This window comes from Mytilinidion resinicola (genome assembly GCF_010093595.1).
Source record: "Mytilinidion resinicola strain CBS 304.34 unplaced genomic scaffold BDZ99scaffold_6, whole genome shotgun sequence".
NCBI lineage: Eukaryota > Fungi > Ascomycota > Dothideomycetes > Mytilinidiales > Mytilinidiaceae > Mytilinidion > Mytilinidion resinicola.
Window position 1 is genome coordinate 1,429,934 of NW_022985442.1, and position 17,848 is coordinate 1,447,781.

Sequence of the window (17,848 nt, forward strand, 5' to 3'; positions counted from 1 at the left end):
GAGGACGGATGGTTGTTCTGCACGCTCCTGTGGTGCGAACACGCCCCTCGCCCGACGCCTTGTCGCTGTGTCGGGGCCAGCATTCCGCCGCCGCCTGATTATCTCACCACCACCTCAACATCTTCGTTCATAGTTTCCGATATCTCCATCACGAACATGGCTACCACACACCCGCCGACTACTCTCCAGGTAGCGGAGCAACTTGCCGATGGCTTCATCGCCCTTAGTGGGGAATACCAGCTGCTGGCCGACCAGCACCGCGAGCTAGAGAGCAAACTGTTATGGGCAAAGCAGCAGGTACGTTCATCTATCTCGCGCCCAAGGAACTCCCTTCTGTCCCTCTTTTTATGATGAAACAAATTAGCTCTAGATCTGTAGCTGCTATGCGGCGAAGATAGAATATTTCAAATTGACTCTGAACCCTTTGAATGCCCCTCTGACGCTTTCGGACTTCTTACTCCACTCCGAGCTGACGAATCTGCACAGTATCTCGACCTTCTGAAAAGATTTTCGCCCACCACTGCAGCGGCAGAGCATCGTGCTTTCCTCCAGGACCTCGAGCAGCCTGCATCGGTTCCTCTCGTCCCACGACCCGACTGGCTAGCCCAGCTCTCCACACATGACGACGGCGAGAGACGGACTCGCGCATACATTATCCGACAGGCAAGCATATCAGCAGAACAGATACGCGCGAACTCTGATGACGAGGTGGGCGTGAAGATTTGGAACGGTCCGTCCGCCGACCGGGAGTCGGCTTCAGTTTCTGCACCTAGCAGGTCGCACATGGACTCGACTCTTGGCCTTGAACGAGACTTCACTATCCCAGGGACTCCAAGCAGGCTTGGCTGTCCATTTGCCGCCACGCCTAGCGGCAGGAGAGTTTCGACAAGCGGTCGGCAAAGCCCGCTAGGTGGGAGTCCTCTAGCTACTCCCCGAAGTTCCATGTCGATGTCACGAATTATGCAACACGGCCGAAGGTCGAAACGACCCTCGTTCCATGATCCTATCCGGGCTGAAATATGTGGTATTGACAGCCACGTCGATCCCGTCTCTGGCGCCGAATCTGTCGCCTCAGGATCCGCACCCGTCTGCCCTATCCGCTTCCTAGACCAACACTCGCCTGAAGAGGTGGCCAAGTACTTTGAGAACCACAAGCACGAAATTCCTCGTAGTCATGAGGTCTGCGTCAAGCGCTTCCAGTCCAATACAGAGAGTATCAAACAGCTGGACGCCAAGTACGGCAATCTCGTCAGCATGATCCAGGGCCTCGGCGTAAAGCACCAGCCCTGGCTACCGAAAGAGCCTGAAGAGGATGAGGATGAGGCCATCGAACGACAGTCGGGGGATCGAGTTGAGAAGTGGGCCAAAGCCGTCAGCGAAAGTCTGCACGATGAGGACGAAGCCATCGCGGACACACATGTTGATGAAGTAAACATTCCTGACGACATGGACCGCACGCCACATTTCGACCGGCCTCTGAAGGAAATCCGTGTCGGCGAGTCTCCAAGTCGTCCCTGGGGTATCTCGGTTCCCTCAAAGTACCACCGCAACAAGGCAGACAGCGTTGCGTCATCGGAGAGAGACAAGTCCGCAACAGCTTCCCCGCTCTCTCAACCCAAGTTCAACATGGGCATGGCATCGGAAATGCCGGCGGACATGCCTGCAAAGCCGTCTGGTGGCGGCTGTCCGTTTGACCATACCAGGATGACGATGGGAGTACCGCAGACACCTCATGTTGCACCTCCTGAAACACCACATCCGCAGATATTGCCAGAACAGCCGCAACAGCAAGACCCTTTTGTGCCACCCCCGACTTCTCCGGCACCGGAATCATCCGAAGCAAACAAACCCACGCCACAGCCACAGGTAATATTCAACGGACCTGTCTTCATCGGGTACGCACCGGAGCAGATCATGGCGTTCTTGGCACAGGGCGGCGGTCTTGGAAATGGGATTGGGAAAACATGAAAATTGCAGTGTTAATTATTAATTTGGAAACGCCTAGTCACTATTAACTAGATACTGCGACTCGTCTCGTAAACAGAACGAAAGGATATCAGATACACCCCGGCAAGACTACAACTAGTCTTTGAAAAGCGATGTCCGGTCTATATGCGTCTCCGGCATAGCTTTCTGGGGTGATGCGAGCCTCCCGCAATGCCGGAGACGTTGGCCGGAGCAGAGGACAGCGAGGCGGGTGGATACTGTTGAGGCATTCATTCAATAAGCGATGCGATGTAGTCGGTTATTCTGATCCGATAACGCCACAACGCTTGGGATTATGATCTTTATATTTAATGTAGTTTGTGTGGTAAATATTTCTCAATAGGGTTTGATCATATTTATTCTTACCAGACTTGAAATCTGTTCCCTCTTGTATATCGTACTGCCATGCTTTTACTTGTGTCCTGTGGATGTCTTGCGCTGTGTGATATCGGTCATCAGCCTCAACAGCATGTAAGCTTTACTACCGCTAGATTCGCGCGAACTCTCAAAAACGCTTCACCATGCAGTAACCAATATCCAACTTCATATTTTACACACGTGGTGTGGGGTTTCTTGGCGATGGCACGTGCCGCGCTAAGATTCGCCCGCGATTCCATATCTACCTCCGCTTCACTCCGCTTTCGAAGCTTCGACAACCCGCCTCGCACCAGACAACAGCCTGGTCGCCGCCGCACCGAGCCTAACATCGCAGCAGCGCAAATCTTCCAGCGCTAACTCTCCTCAAGCATCCTAGATCTTCACCATGTCTACTTCCGCACGTCGTCGCCTGATGCGTGATTTCAAGGTACGTGACACGAGACTCGCAGCTCTAGGGGACTCGAGTTGTTGCCTCATCACCTCCCCTCTAGCTCTACAAACTTCAAGGAGCTTCATGCTAATAGCATATGGATATAGCGTATGCAAAATGACCCTCCGGCCGGCGTCTCCGCCTCTCCTATCGCTGACAACGTCATGACCTGGTACGGACCGCCCCGCACACGACCTCACTTGGGCGCCTCACTAAATATGCGACAGGAACGCTGTCATTATTGGTCCCGCCGACACCCCCTTCGAAGATGGCACGTTCCGTCTCGTTATGCACTTCGAAGAACAATATCCCAACAAGCCCCCGGGCGTGAAGTTCATCAGCCAGATGTTCCACCCCAATGTATACGGCACGGGCGAACTCTGCCTCGACATCCTCCAGAACCGCTGGTCTCCGACCTACGACGTGGCTGCTATTCTCACTAGCATTCAGAGGTGAGTTTAGAAATGCTGAGAGGAGTGACATAAAGTGAATGGGAAGCTAATGCGTGCCATAGCCTGCTGAATGATCCGAACACTTCCTCTCCCGCCAACGTTGAGGCCTCGAACTTGTACAAGGACAACCGTCGCGAGTACACCAAGCGCGTCCGCGAGACCGTCGAGAAATCTTGGGACGACTAGATTCTACTCACCACCTTGCAGCATCTCTCTTCTTCTCATGCGCCATGCAGGCTTGGTGTGCAAAGGATCCGGCTTGAATGGTGAATGGGGTTGCGGTAGCAGGATATTTCTCTTGGCTCATCATTGGTTCAGCGAGGCGTCTTGGAATCTGGAGTTCAGCATCTGTGTCGAACTGCTCGTGGCGTAAATATGCTGCCTTTGGATCTGTACGAGGTCCACTCGGCTCTTTAGCGTGGGATACTTGGGTTTGTTGTCTTGGACTACCAGTCAGCAGATACCAGTAGCATAGTACAATAAATGCTCTTTGAGCGGAATTCTGTACGACAAAATACTCTTTCGATAAATAATGCATGTGCATGGATCTGATGTGACCCCTCCGCTGCCGCGTGTGCACGCCGAGACGAGTCGACGCAGGGCAATGTTAGCCACACCAAACCAAGTCAACAACCCACCTCACCACCCTCGCTGCCTCAAAACATCCCTTTACTGCGCGCAATACCCCAATTTCTGCGCGAGGATCACAGCTCACCCTACGTCGCCCGCTGCTGAAACTCTAGCCCTTGTTTTGTTTCCCCTATTGTAATAGACCCCGCCGCTATAGGACCTGCACCCGGGACGCGAAAAACATCGAGTCGACCAGCTCCACGTACCACGACAGCGAGCCTGCAGCTGCACCGCCTGCATTACAGCCAGATCACTCCCCATTCTAGCTTTGCACGAGCTCGCCGCTGGGCTGGAGGCGCGCTGAGATCGCAATCATGGCGTACGTCACCCTCACCGTCCCCAGGAGTACGCAGGCTAACATATGGGCGTGTATAGGAGCAACACCATCAAGGGTTCGTCTACAGATATTCCTGGCCTCCTTGGAGATGTCTCTATCTTTTTGTATGGCACTAAAGCTAATGCGCCGACTTAGTGGTTGCGCGGTTTCGGCCGCAGAACAAGGTGGAACTCGCCAGCGGAGGCGACAGCATAGTAGCGTTCGAGACCGATGACACATGTAATATCCAGGTACGGCACCAGCGTCGAGGGAAAAGCCCCAGGCCTTGGTCGAGAGAGCTACAGAGAAACTGACGATGGGGACATTTAGTCTGGGGACGCCTCCGGGGCCTTCACATTCGACCGCGTTTTCGACATGGCCTCGCGGCAGGCAGACGTGTTCGACTTCTCCATCCGTTCCACCGTCGACGACATCCTTAATGGTTACAATGGAACCGTGTTCGCGTATGGGCAGACGGGCGCGGGAAAGTCATACACGATGATGGGCAACGATATAGACGACGAGGAGGGTAAGGGAGTCATACCTCGCATCGTCAACCAGATCTTCGCCAGCATCATGTCGAGTGGGAGCAATATGGAGTTCATGGTGCAAGTCAGCTACATGGAGATCTACATGGAGCGCATCCGTGATCTGCTAGCCCCGCAGAATGACAATCTACCCGTACACGAGGACAAGACTAGGGGCGTGTATGTTAAGGGATTGCTGGAGGTCTACGTGACGAGTGTGGACGAGGTATATGAGGTTCTGCGGCGAGGCGGTATGGCCCGCGCGGTTGCGGCAACCAACATGAATCAGGAATCGTCGCGATCACATTCCATCTTCGTTATCACTATCCAGCAGAAGAACGTCGAGACAGGGTCGGCGAAGCGCGGACAGCTGTTCCTGGTAGATTTGGCTGGTAGCGAGAAGATTGGGAAGACAGGTGCCAGCGGGCAAACGCTAGAGGAGGCGAAGAAGATCAACAAGAGCTTGAGTGCGTTGGGCATGGTTATCAATTCGTTGACAGACGGGAAATCGACGCACGTGCCGTATCGAGACTCGAAGCTCACGCGTATTCTTCAAGAATCACTGGGTGGTAATTCAAGGACGACACTCATCATCAATTGCTCGCCGAGTAGCTACAATGACCAGGAAACTCTTGGCACACTACGATTTGGTGTTAGAGCGAAGTCCATCAAAAACAAGGCCAAGGTCAATGCGGAACTTAGCCCACAGGAACTAAAGATGCAGCTCAAGAAGATTCAGAGCCAGGTCACAACATTTGAGAGCTACATACAAAATTTGGAGGGAGAAGTAAGCCTATGGCGTATTGGCGAGGCAGTGCCGAAAGAGAAGTGGACGCCATCGTTATCACAAGACCCAACAGCCAGGAGAGCACCACCGCCAAGATCTGGAGCAGATACACCTTCGAGGCTTGCGAGCGCAAGAGCGGAAACACCTTCAAGACCCGACTCAAGGCTAGAATTAGAACGAGCAAGCACGCCGAGTATTCCTTTAGAAAAAGATGAGAAAGAAGAATTCCTACGACGGGAAAACGAATTACAGGACCAGATCGCTGAGAAGGAAACTCAGATGGCGAGAACTGAGGAGAAATTAAAGTCAATCACAGAACAGCTGCTAGACACCAAGGAGCGTGAGAGTAGGCTGAACAAAGACAACGAGAAGCTGACTACCGAGGTCAACGAGATCAAAATGCAAGTCCAGAAGCTCAACTTCGAGTTCAAGGAGACGCAGATCACGATGGACGGCTTGAAAGAGGCGAATTCGGAACTTACAGCCGAGCTTGACGACACCAAGCAACATCTCCTAGATGCAAAGATGAGCGCAAAGGAGACTAGTGCACTACTGGACGAGAAGGAGAAGAAGAAGGCGGAGCGCATGGCCCAGATGATGGCTGGCTTCGATATGGGCGGCGAGGTCTTCAGCGACAACGAGAAGAACCTTCGCGTTCTGATTGACCAGGTCGACTCACTCCACGACATCAGCAGCAGTGGTGGCACCATTGCTCCAGACGCGCTTAAGGATCTTCGGCACAGACTGCAAGAGACACAGGGAATAGTCCGGCAGGCGGAGCTCTCCATTACCGCACGAGGCGAAGCGGACGAGGGTCACATGCGGCGAAGGGAGGCGCTCGAGGAACGTTTCGCTACGTTGCAACAGGACTACGAGCATCTCCTCGAGAGTAATCTCTCTGAGGCCGACACGGAAGAGGTCAAGGCCCGCCTTGCAGATGCTTACGTTGCGAAGCAGGAGGGTCAGGCGGAGCTGGAGGCTGAACTACGCGATGACTTGCACAGGACATTAGAGGAGAACGCGAAGCTGAAGGCTGACGTCGACGCCATGCAGCAGCGACTAAAGAGTGGCGCTATTGTGAATGGCGTTGCAAGTGGAGGGATCAATGGCAAGACAGTGCAGCAGCAGATTGCTGAGTTTGACAACATGAAAAAGAGCCTTATGCGCGACCTGCAAAACAGGTGCGAGAGGGTAAGTCATACGTTCACTTTTCCGGTCAATCCATCTATCGTCAATGCTCCCATACTGACCGGCGTCCTCAAGGTCGTCGAACTCGAAATCTCCCTCGACGAAACGCGCGAACAATACAACAACGTCCTGCGCACCTCCAACAACCGCGCCCAGCAAAAGAAGATGATGTTCCTCGAGCGCAACCTCGAGCAGCTCACCGTCGTCCAGCGCCAGCTCGTCGAGCAAAACGGCGGCCTGAAGAAGGAAGTCGCCATCGCGGAGCGCAAGCTCATCGCCCGCAACGAACGCATCCAGAGCCTCGAAGCCCTCCTCCAAGACAGCCAGGAGAAGCTCACGCAGGCGAACCACCGGTATGTCGAGTCTGTCTCTCTTAACTCCGCTCCGTCCCCGTGTTTACCGCAGCTTACTGACATTGTACAGTTTCGAAGCTCAGCTTGCGGCCGTCAAGGAGCGCCTCGAGGCAGCCAAGCAGGGCTCTACCCGCGGTCTCGGCTCCCCGACCTCAGGCGCCAGCTTCGCATTCGGCGGTGCCGGATCGCGCATCGCGAAACCGCTGCGAGGGGGTGGAGGTGGCACGGATCCGCAGGGCGGGCCGCCGCTGCAGACGCTCGCGAATGTGCAGGCGCAGGAGCAGGGTGGGAAGCGGACTAGCTGGTTCTTCAACCAGCGGGCGTAGTTGCGCGAAGGGTAAGGTGGGTATAGGCAGGTAGGGGCTTTGGGTAGCTGCGGCTGGGGATCTGGGACTTAGGCTGGTGTTGGCGGCGTTTTTTTCCGGGTGGGACTCGATGAGATGACTGCCAGGTGTGGGTTTGGTTTTTGGGTGGAGTCTGTTGCGTTGTGATATCATTGCATTCATGGCGTTTTGCGGCTTTCTTAGATCGAGTTAACGCCGAAATTGGTATTTATTCTTATGCATATGATTTGATATGGCACAGGGTGTGATATTACGAAACCTTGGTTGTGGTCCGTTTACATTTTTCTCTTCACTTCAGGGCTGGGAACGCATAGACGAAGAAGATCTGTTTATTGATAAGGAGTGAATGTAAGCCATCCCTTTCGCTTTTATATTTTCCAGCAGCGAAAGCGCTTTTCCATCCTATAATGCCACCATCTGGTTTCCCCCCTTCCCTTCGTACTCTATCGCATATAACATTAACGCTCAACGCCAGGACAAGATCCAAAGTCCCTATAGCCCAACCCGCCGCATCCGTCCGACAGCGGCGGCAATGCAAGTCCCGAGCCCCTCCATCCGTCCTGCCTCCCCTCCATGCTACACTGATAGTACTAAAAAAAACAGAGCTGAAGCATACAAAACAAAAGAAAATCTTGCGAGCCTGACAAGGCGGGTCCTGTTTGAATTCGTACATCCCACCTTTTTTCAGGCAGATCTAGCCTCCCTACTGCCTCCCTACTGCCTCCCCTTCGCGCGCTTCTCCCGCACGTATCTTAACGCCCGCCCCGGGCCCGCCGTCAGCCCGGACTTCAAGCTCTGCACCGCGCTCGGCCACTTGACTGTCTGGTTCACGGCTTTCGCCACCATCTCGGGGATATCTGGCTCTCCCGCCACGCGCCGGTCAAAGTCGCTCCCGAGGGGCTTCTTGAGGCTGCCCTTGGCGTCCTCGTCGGCGCTCGCCTCGAGCATCTCCTGGAACTCGCGCCCGGGGATGCCGAATTTGCGCTGGTAGAGGAAGTAGACTTTCTGGCGGAAGGACTTGGGCAGGCGGCGCACCATGTTGCCGCGGAAGGCGGACTCCATGTTCTGCGTCATGGGGCGGTCGAGCTTGAGGTCGTCGATCCAGCTGGCGTCTTTTGGGGCGGAGGATTCGGCGTAGTCGACGTTGGGCAGGCTGTTGATGAGGTCGTTGTACAGGAGGCGGAAATTGCGGATTTGGTGCGTGACGATGTTTGCGATTTTGTTTGGGTGCTCTGAGCCCAGGGACATCCGCGGGTCGCCTTGGTAGCTGAGCGAGGCGATGGTGGTGAAGAGTTCCTTCTCGGTGAATTGGGGCGGGAGGAGGAGTAGGGCGCAGCGCACGGCGGCCATGAGGTTGCGCTGGTTGGCGACGCGGATGTTTGGCTCTTCGGTCAGGATTTTCACAGGCTTATGGAGGCGGCCGGCGAGGTAGAGCGTGTCCCAGTCTGTGAGGTCGCGGAGTAGGGTGCTGAAGTTTACGACCCCGTATTTTATAAGGGTGCCGTTTACGGTGACGTATGGATTGAAGTATGCGCCGGCGCCATAGGAGTCCTGAACGTGTGAGACGACGCTGGAGCCGAAAGAGCCGAGGAACGAGTAGTGGTCTCTGTGGCGCATAAGGTTTAGAGAGTGGAAATGCTCCGTGAACTTGGGCGCAAATATGAAGTCGATCATCTTGCCTCCGCCTTTCTGCCACTTGGTAATCGCTTCCGGGGGATTTGGGTGCGGGCTCAGCGATGCGGAAGAGGTGGAGCCATCTGTCTGGGGGAAGACGCCGGAACCGTACGCAAAAGCATAGGTGATGGCTGGGAACTGCCGCGTTATCTGCCTTAAACTCCGCTTGAACTCCTCATTCGTCTCTATAAGCTGGTTCTTCCCGAAATCTTGGTGGGGGAGCTGGGAGAAATTCTCGAGGTTCGGAAGCTGATCCTCCCAATCGGGCGGTAGAGACTGTACTGAGGAGGCGCCAGAGCTTGAGGCGACAGGCGATGTCGTCCCAGAGGACGGAGATGATGGCGGCGATGAGGAGGTGAAAGATGCGGATTTGCCGAGCTGTCCATCTTGCGACAGCTTCTCAACGGGTTGGGATGCGAATTGCCTGCGGTTGCTGAAGAGTTCTGATCGGCGGTACCAGGCTATTTGGCCCAGCAATAAGGTGTGTCCAGCAACAACGGACTGGAAGCCTCTGGCAGACTGAGAGATATTAGCAATCATCCCATTAAGGTTGGGGCACTCCGTTGGGAATTCACATACGGCCAGTGCTGGGAGAGCCATGTTTGGAAGGCGAGACTGGATGGAGAGACTGGATTGAAAGGCAAGACAATATCACCGGTGCAATTGAGAATCAGACATTTTCAGGTTATGAAGCGTGCAGGGGGAGCAGTCCATGGCAAATAGAGACGGAAGTGTGAGAGAGGCCGGAGCATTGCTAGCTTAGGTAAGGCAGGCCTGCTCCGAAGTAATTGGGGCCAATTCATTCGGAGCGGGCCCGTGTTTATTTGAGTAAACGACGCGCCGACCGCCCTCACCACTTCGACACCAGCTTTCTCGACACAACCCGCCACCACCCCCGCACCCACCCACACTCACCCATACCCCAATTCCCCAGAAGGAAGCTGCGACCGAGCAACCACACACCATGGTCCCTCTCCCAGAGGGTCTGAAGACCTTGATGGGCCGTCTAGAGACGTTCCTAACGCCGCATACCATCCCCAAGCGACGCGCCTCGAACTCGAAGAAGAAGACTCCTGCTTCAGTGACCTGGCCCCATAAGAAGCCCAACCCCGAAGAGGTGAGATGCGCAGCTCATCAATATCTGATGGAGCTCCATCGCTAACTCAGTCTGCAGCTTGCCTTCGCCGGATTCTACTACACGCCCACCGCCGACAACATCGACAACGTCCGGTGCCTTGTCTGCAGCAGCCAGCTCGATGGATGGGATCCCATCGATGTTCCAGCTTACGAGCATCTCCTCCACGCGCCAGAATGCGGATGGGCCATCAATGCCTGCATCCGCCTCCGCCTCGGCGACCCAAATCGCGTCGAGGAAGACCCGATGAGCGAGAAGATGGTCGAGTCTCGAAGGGCCACATACATGGAGAGCTGGCCCCATGAGGACAAGAAGGGATGGAAGCCAAAGACTCAGAAGGTTCGCGATCCTCATTCGCTCGCACTTGGTCGCAAAGCTAACCTGTCTGCTCTAGATGATCGAAGCTGGCTGGTGCTACGACCCGAGCCCAGATGCTGACGACGGCGCTTCCTGCCACTACTGCCACTTAGCTCTAGATGGATGGGAGCCAAAGGACAATCCTTTGTAAGTTATCATGCTCATGTTAGCCAGCTATGTTCGACTAACATACTTAGGACGGAGCATCGAAAACGCTCTCCGGACTGTCTCTTCTTTGCACTTGTCGACGAGTATGCTGCCACGAGGCAGCCTGCTTCGAAGAAAAAGGCTAAGGGTTCGAGAATTTCAAGAGCATCACGTTTGTCTACACAATCAAATCTAACATCTTTCTCTGAAGCTCCATCCTTGATGTCCATCGACGTCGATGAGGTTATGGCCGATGTCGACGATAGCGTTATGACGAATGCGACGAACGCCACATCTACCACTACGAAAGGCAGAAAGGCGAAAGCGAAGGCCCCTGCGAAAGCGACGCGCAAAATAACACGAGGCAAGAAAGCTGCCTCCACGTCCGGATCTATCAATCTGAACGATTTCCCAGCTCCTCCAGAGGAGAACCACGGATTCGATACCGATGAAGCCATGGCCGATATCGATGATAGCAACATGACAAATGCCACGACTACCAAGGGCAAGAAAGGAAAGGCAAAGGCCGCCACCAAGAAGACGACCCGAGGCAAGAAAGCAGCCTCTACGTCTGAATCTATCATGCTGGACGAGCCCGCAGCCCCCGTGGAGGACCGCGAGATGGAGGTTGATGAAGTCATTGCCCATGTCGACGACAGCATCATGACCACTGCCACGGATGCTACCACCACCAAGGGTCGGAAAGGAAAAGCAAAGGCTCCGGCGAAGACCGCCCGCAAGACCACCAGGGGCAAGAAAGCCGCTTCCATAGCCTCTACATCCGAACCCATTATACTGGACGAGCCTGCTGTCACCACGAGTATGGACTGGGAGCTAGAAGCCCTTCAGCCATCAGAACACGACAGCCCAACACCGAAACGAGGCGCCAAACGAATGAGCAATGGCACCAAGAAGACTGACTCTCCAATTGCCATCCTGGAGGATCAGCATGAGACCACAGAGGCCCCCACACCGCTGCCAAAGAGGGTCAAAAAGACTCTCAAGAAGGCCCAGATTCCAAGCGAATCCTCATCCGACGTGGAGAACAAGCCACCTTCGGCTCGTCCTGCGTCTGTTCGGCCACCACTGTCCGAACGTCGGGGGGTCTTCGACTCTCCATCCAAGCGTGCAGCAGGCAACACAAAACTGGGCGGATTCGGCTCTAGCATGCCCTGGAAGCCAATTGACCTCGAAAACGTGTTCAATTTCTCTCCTTCCGTCCCGACACTTGACACGGCGCTGGATAAGGAGAACTTTTTCCAGGTGTCTGGAGAAGCTGAAGTCGCCAAAGTTCGTGAAGGGCTGACAGAGGCTGAGAGGGGCATGTCAGTGGAGGAATGGATCGTCCATAATGCCGAGAGAGGCGAGGCGATTTTAAGGGCGGAATGTGAGCGTAAGATAAATGTGTTCGAAATCGAGGGTGGCAAGGCCCTCCTGGCGCTGGAGGGGATTCAGTGCACTATTTGAGCGGGAAAAAGGCATGGCTTGGCGTTCTGGTTTGAGGGTTTCTTTCTTGTACTTTTAGGGAGACGTCCGAAATGGGCCTTTGGGTATGGAGGATCGGTCATGAATCATGAATGAGACGAAAGAGTAATGAAAATTTCCTTTTTTTGAGCCCGTTCTGGGGTGCCTCGAGTGATGAAAGTGATGAGAAATGTAAGTAGACTCTCACTTCAAATCAGGTCATATTCTGGTATTGTTTTTCCATGCGTTGATAGCTTTGAAGGCCTCTAACACTATGCAAGAAATTTTTTATAGGATGTCAAGTTCCAGACCTCGCATTTCAGGCGTGAGGAATTTACATCTAGCCACCCGGAATTGAGCCAATATGAGGTTCGTTTTGACAGTACTCCGGTCGCTGTAAGACCCCTGGCCATACCCATTTCACGAAACACAAGATATCAAGTTTGCGAGCGTGGAAATCAGGTCCTTGGATTTTACATCCAAGCACTCAACATCGGGGGCACCGAACGAACGTTTTGAGGGTATTCGCATCGATCTGAGACGCCCCTGGCCATACTCGCTTCATGAATTACAAGATGTCAAGCTCCGGAGAGCGTGAATCGGGGTCGTGGATTTTAGATCCTATGACTTGAAATCGCGCGCCTGTGACGAGTGTTTTGACAACAGTCGGATCGCATTGGGGCACCCCTGACCCTACACACTCTAAGAATCACATGATGTCAAGTTCTGGAAAGCGTGAATCTGGTGTGCAGATTTCCCATCTATGATTCACGAGCTCGAGAATTTGACATCGTGTGTTTTCTCCCACTCATATGTGCTGGAGACCTCCAAAGGCGCTGCGTCGCTGTCCATTCTCACTTGCAAACGACCTTGATCGAGGTGCCTGGGAAATGGATTCTGACAACACTGGAAGTATCTCGAAGCACTCCTGGCCGTATACATTTCTCGATTAACAAGACGTAAAGATCCGGAGAGCGGAAATCAGACGTGTGGATTTTACGTCTTCGATCCTCGCGCTCAAGGTTTTGACATCCAGTATTTTCTTTTATTAGTATATGTAAGAGAGCCCCGGTAGTTCTACTTTGATGTCAAATTAGCGCCAGTATGGTTCCAAAGTCCGGCGGCCGGGAGGTCAAAATTGGTAGCTTTGAACGGTCTGTGAAGCAGGCCTGGCCAAACTCGCTGCAATCAGGTCACGATGTAAAGATTGCGACCATGCATATCCCTTAACCCGTCGATGTGCAACATTTTGATGTTCTTCTTGAGATGGCCAATCAGATTGAGTCGATAAGCTAAGCGAGGCGCACCGATTGGTTACGATAACGTAGGACGATAATCGACGTGACATCTGCTATTACCTGAGTTCAAATCGGAACCCCTGGAGAATGAATTAAAAGTTCTTGAGCTACCCCATGCCATATGCATTGCATTTGGGTCACGATGTAATGTTCGCGACCGTGAATAGTAGGTAGGTGATATTAACTACTCCATGAATCTATATCTGAACGCATAGAACATGTATTTGACAGACCTGAAGTATTTTTGTGGCTCCCCCGGCGCTACAGTCAGATTTGCCTCGATCATAGTTAGATCGATTCTCGGCTCCGGACGCCGAATGGGGCAACTAACCGAGCGGCTGAACCGGATCCTGCTTCAGCACAACAAGAAACTTTCAAGCTCCCTCATGACTTCATGATCGCATTCCACATGCAATCCAATCTACTTATTAACCTCTCTGTCACGGCGTGGGGTGGTACGATTTGACGAACTTACCGACTCATCCCAGTCGCTCGGTTTCCCGATTCGCGCTATTGAACCATGATCGGAACACTTAAAGTGTTTAAATCGTGCGACGCATGCAAGAGCCGTAAGGTTCGGTGTACAGGTATGTTCTCCTCTTCAAAGAACCCCTATACGTGGACACCAGCTGATTGCTAAGGACATGGGTATCCTGGACCATGCGAGAACTGCACGGTAGATCGCGACCTGACTCCTTTTGAATATATAGGTCTTTAGGCTAACATGATCTTGTAGCGCCGGAATGTGGAATGCCACTTTAGTATTGCATCGGCACCGAAACGACGGAATCGCTACGAGCGCATATTCGGCGAATGTACTGTACATACGAGCCATTGCTGCAAACACCGAAACCTTGCTGACGAGAGTAGTGGCTCAAGAGTCCTTGTCGACCGTATTCGGCTCGAAAGTCGTCAAAGACGAACCAGCATCTCCGTTCCATGTCATGTCACTGAAGCCAGCTGCATCAGATCCTTCAGCAAAAGCGTCAGCCGTCAGCGCTCAACCGCCGAAGAAAGTACAGCAGTCTACGGAGTCTACGACTGAAAGCCTGCCGGAACTTTACATCGACCGGCTACTTTCTGATAGACCCTCTCTACAGAGACTTAAATCTGAAACATTTCCGTTCAAGGTACCCACTTGATTTCCCTCATTCGAGTACATCTACTGAACTTCACAGGGAAACGGGATCTTTGGTTGGCCCTTCAATACTCTTGTACTATACTTCTCTAACTTTGCTATAGGGGGAGACTACAGCGGGTATAGTCTGACTTTCTTCTCCGAAGGCCGACGACAATCTCTCTCGACTCGCCTCGGGCATAACCGACTCGACGCGGTCCTGAACAAGGCAGATATTGTCATAAACGCCCGTCTTAAAGCAAAAGAAAACATCATCAGTGAACACGTTCTCTCGAAGCCTTGGACTTCGGACATTAGTTCGGACAAGAATCTAACCTCGATCTACATACGATCCTTCTTTGAGCAAGTGCATCCTCTCTACCCTTTCCTAGACCCACATGCCTTCCAGGAAACCATTCGAAATCCACAATTCTCTCAGATACTACATACGAACAAAGCCTGGTCGGCACTGTATCATGCAGTCCTTGCTCTGGGATCGCAATACAACAACGGCGGAACATTTGAGCCTGGGCAAAACCGAGCATGGCAGCTTTTCTCAGTGTCACTAGCTTTGTTCCCAGAGCTTGTCATCCTTCCCGACTCTCTCATAGCTTTGCAAGCTGTCACTGCAATGGTACATTACTCCCAATCTAACTCCATATCAATACTTCTCTAACCTCGATCCAGTCCATATTCGCATTGAGCGTATCATGCGTTCAAATTGAACACACCATGATATCAGAGGGCGCTCGAAGAGCCCAGAACCTAAGTCTTATCAAGTCGAGGGCGTCCCCAGACAGCGTCTACAACCGGGTGTTCTGGGTCGTCTATTCGTTGGAAAAGATGGCCACTTTCTACGCTGGTCGGGGGTCGGTACGCTTGCTCCCATCCCATGCACTGCTTCAAGAGTGCACTACTGAGAAGCCCCTAGGTGTTTGTCGACGCGGACATTAGCTGCCCAATACCTTACACCCCTACCGCGGTCTTCGGAGACTTCGACTGGTTCTTAGCATTCGCAAGATACGGCCGATTGCTCGCCCGAAGTTACAACTCTCTATTCTCAATCAGCGTAGCATCGAACCCTATCAGCTACTTCACCACCACTATCGGACAGCTGATGGAAGAGTTAGAGCATTGGCGGATGTCCATTCCCATCAATGTTCGCCCCGGCGAGCAATTCCGAGCTCACGCACTCCCCGGGCCGCTCAGCACTACTATAGCTCTAAGAGTACATCTCCTCTACTACAACCTCGTCTTCGCCCTATGCCGAGCTTCCTTGCACATCAACGCCGAGGCCTCCAGAGAAGACCCCGCCAAATCAACCCGCCACTCGGAGAGCAAAACGCTCCTCGTCAAAGCCTCCTGCGCCATCCTAGAACTAACCCCCTACATCGACGTAGCTCCCTACACACCCGTCTGGTAACGCACCCCCTCCCCTCGCCTTTCCTCCCCCAAACCCCCTACTAAACACGCGCAGGGTCCTCGCCGGCGTGCCCCTCTCCGGCCTCTTCGTCCTCTTCGACCTCGTCATCCACAACCCCACCCACCCAGAAACCAGCACTAACCTCGCCCTCCTCGACGTCGCCAGCGGCCACTTCAGTCGCGTCGAGTACGCCTCCGGCGGCACGCTCCCGGGCTCCCTCGTCTCCGAGTTTGCGCACATCGCGCGCGAGTACGTCCGCGACGTGCAGCTGCGCGAGGCCGGGCAGGGGAACCGCATCCAGTGGTCGAATACGCTGCTGAATCAGCCGAGCAGCGGGATCCAGAGCCAGAGCCAGAGCCAGAGCCAGAGCCAGAGCCAGAGCCAGAGCCAGAGCCAGAGCCAGAGCCAGAGCCAGAGCCAGAATCAGAGCCAGATAGTGATGCCGCCGGCGGAGGTGTCGGGGGCGAGTGCGGCGGGCGTGACGGATGCACTGTTTTTTCCAATTAGCGACGATCCGTATTATATGCCTGAGGGGCTGTTGATGGGGACGGATGTGATGGATTTGTTTGGGTCGGTTATGCCGCCCACGGAGTCGGGGAATGAGATGCCCGAGGCGTGGATGCTCTCGGGTAATCAGACACAGATGGGGTAGGCTGGGTGGGTTGGATTTGAGGTAGATGGCTATGTAAGAGTACGGGCTGGCGGTGTGCGGGCTTTGGTATCATCTGGTGTACGCTCCTTTGGACGAGGGCGAGGTCGGCGTTACGATAGACTGAATGGTGCGTTTTAGGATATTTTAGAAGCGTTTAGAACACAATCAGGCGCTTCATGATGCCTTCGTAAGTGGAGATAAGTATTGCAATATCACGTGTCGCTGACTCATCCAATTTGCTTCTACCAACCTTTATTCCGGAGCTATAACACCTTGTCCGGCCTCTGGCTTTTCAATCTTCAGGAGTGCGGTGACCTCCAAGGGGAGGTGCAAACCAGCGAAGACTACAATCGAATGACTGCTCGGTCTGTTTTCTGCCGAGTTGACATAGAGCTGGCAACATGGTTCCTGCAAAAGCAGCGTGGCTCACTCTCCATGGGAGTGTCGAGATTGAGTCGGCTCAAAATATAGATAAAACAGGACCATGGTCTGTGTCGGCGGCGTCGTGTTAGATTATGACAATCACCCACTGCAATCAATGCTAGTAGCAAACAGGGCGCTCTCATGTACATAATGTCGCGTTCTGTCAATGTTCAGATGCTACGGCCTGCAAATGAACACGTTGGCGTTGTGTTGGCGCCGGCATTAAGGTTAGATGATGCTGAGCATATTCAGGGGCCGCGAATGGCGATGCTGATGAAAATACACCGCTGACCTATGAGCCTGAAAGACTTTAGTGTGCAGTATCATTAGGACATTGATCGAAGTGTTTGAGAGGTGATTGAGGACGGTAGGCGTGGGAGGGGGTTAGTTACCATCATTGTTTCGATTTCGTACTCCCCAGTCCCATGGAGAAAGTTTACCCGGTTGTTTGCAATCTCCACCAACCTCCCACCACACATGAGCCCGAGAAGTACTGCATGGTGAACGGACGGCACATAGTACGGCGGCGCACGCCTTTTTTTTTTTTCCACCACCGGCCCCAACGGCGCCATGGACCGCATACAGTTTGGTTCTGACAGCCGACAGACACCATTCGCTTGTCTCACCAAAGTGTTTTGCTGTCCCTTGCACCTCCGCTCTTTCCCTTGAAGAGACAACATGGTGGGGTTTTATAGTCAAAAAATTTCGGAGTCATGTGAGTTGCATGTGACTTGGGATAGGTCACGTTGCTTAGCGAATGAGGCATA

General features: G+C 53.5%; 5 protein-coding genes across 5 annotated transcripts; 4 read left to right on the forward strand and 1 right to left on the reverse strand.

Moving 5' to 3' along the window:
* Window positions 1-156: 156 nt before the first annotated feature.
* Window positions 157-1,968, forward strand: BDZ99DRAFT_383628 (uncharacterized protein; the record flags this gene model as incomplete). Its single annotated transcript, XM_033715340.1, has 2 exons — window positions 157-297; window positions 487-1,968. The coding sequence occupies 2 exons, from the start codon at window positions 157-159 to the stop codon at window positions 1,966-1,968; spliced, it is 1,623 nt and encodes a 540-aa protein (XP_033579485.1).
* A 610-nt stretch (window positions 1,969-2,578) lies between these two features.
* BDZ99DRAFT_461194 (ubiquitin-conjugating enzyme family protein) lies at window positions 2,579-3,599 on the forward strand. Its single transcript, XM_033719563.1, has 4 exons — window positions 2,579-2,791; window positions 2,902-2,966; window positions 3,022-3,246; window positions 3,309-3,599. Exons 1-4 carry the CDS (start codon window positions 2,750-2,752, stop codon window positions 3,430-3,432), a joined length of 456 nt encoding a protein of 151 aa, XP_033579486.1. The 5' UTR covers window positions 2,579-2,749; the 3' UTR covers window positions 3,433-3,599.
* A 4,105-nt stretch (window positions 3,600-7,704) lies between these two features.
* On the reverse strand, window positions 7,705-9,748 carry BDZ99DRAFT_413292 (mitochondrial matrix Mmp37). The gene is made up of 2 exons (XM_033716690.1): window positions 9,645-9,748; window positions 7,705-9,584 (listed from the first exon to the last, which is right to left on the reverse strand). The coding sequence occupies exons 1-2, from the start codon at window positions 9,663-9,665 to the stop codon at window positions 8,106-8,108; spliced, it is 1,500 nt and encodes a 499-aa protein (XP_033579487.1). The 5' UTR covers window positions 9,666-9,748; the 3' UTR covers window positions 7,705-8,105.
* Window positions 9,749-10,029: 281 nt separating this feature from the next.
* Window positions 10,030-12,171, forward strand: BDZ99DRAFT_474678 (uncharacterized protein; the record flags this gene model as incomplete). The annotated part of the gene is made up of 4 exons (XM_033721924.1): window positions 10,030-10,182; window positions 10,240-10,539; window positions 10,595-10,704; window positions 10,755-12,171. The coding sequence occupies 4 exons, from the start codon at window positions 10,030-10,032 to the stop codon at window positions 12,169-12,171; spliced, it is 1,980 nt and encodes a 659-aa protein (XP_033579488.1).
* Window positions 12,172-14,410: 2,239 nt separating this feature from the next.
* On the forward strand, window positions 14,411-16,658 carry BDZ99DRAFT_474679 (uncharacterized protein; the record flags this gene model as incomplete). The annotated part of the gene is made up of 6 exons (XM_033721925.1): window positions 14,411-14,596; window positions 14,645-14,660; window positions 14,709-15,217; window positions 15,271-15,456; window positions 15,515-16,002; window positions 16,061-16,658. The coding sequence occupies 6 exons, from the start codon at window positions 14,411-14,413 to the stop codon at window positions 16,656-16,658; spliced, it is 1,983 nt and encodes a 660-aa protein (XP_033579489.1).
* Window positions 16,659-17,848: the final 1,190 nt, after the last annotated feature.

Coding starts and splice junctions, on each gene's coding strand:
- BDZ99DRAFT_461194 (XM_033719563.1), top strand. CDS start 2,750: ATGTCTACTTCCGCACGTCGTCGCCTGATGCGTGATTTCAAG. Junction 2,792..2,901: donor GCCTGATGCGTGATTTCAAG/GTACGTGACACG, acceptor ATATGGATATAG/CGTATGCAAAATGACCCTCC. Junction 2,967..3,021: donor GCTGACAACGTCATGACCTG/GTACGGACCGCC, acceptor AATATGCGACAG/GAACGCTGTCATTATTGGTC.
- BDZ99DRAFT_413292 (XM_033716690.1), bottom strand. CDS start 9,665: ATGGCTCTCCCAGCACTGGCC. Junction 9,585..9,644: donor TGGCTCTCCCAGCACTGGCC/GTATGTGAATTC, acceptor AATATCTCTCAG/TCTGCCAGAGGCTTCCAGTC.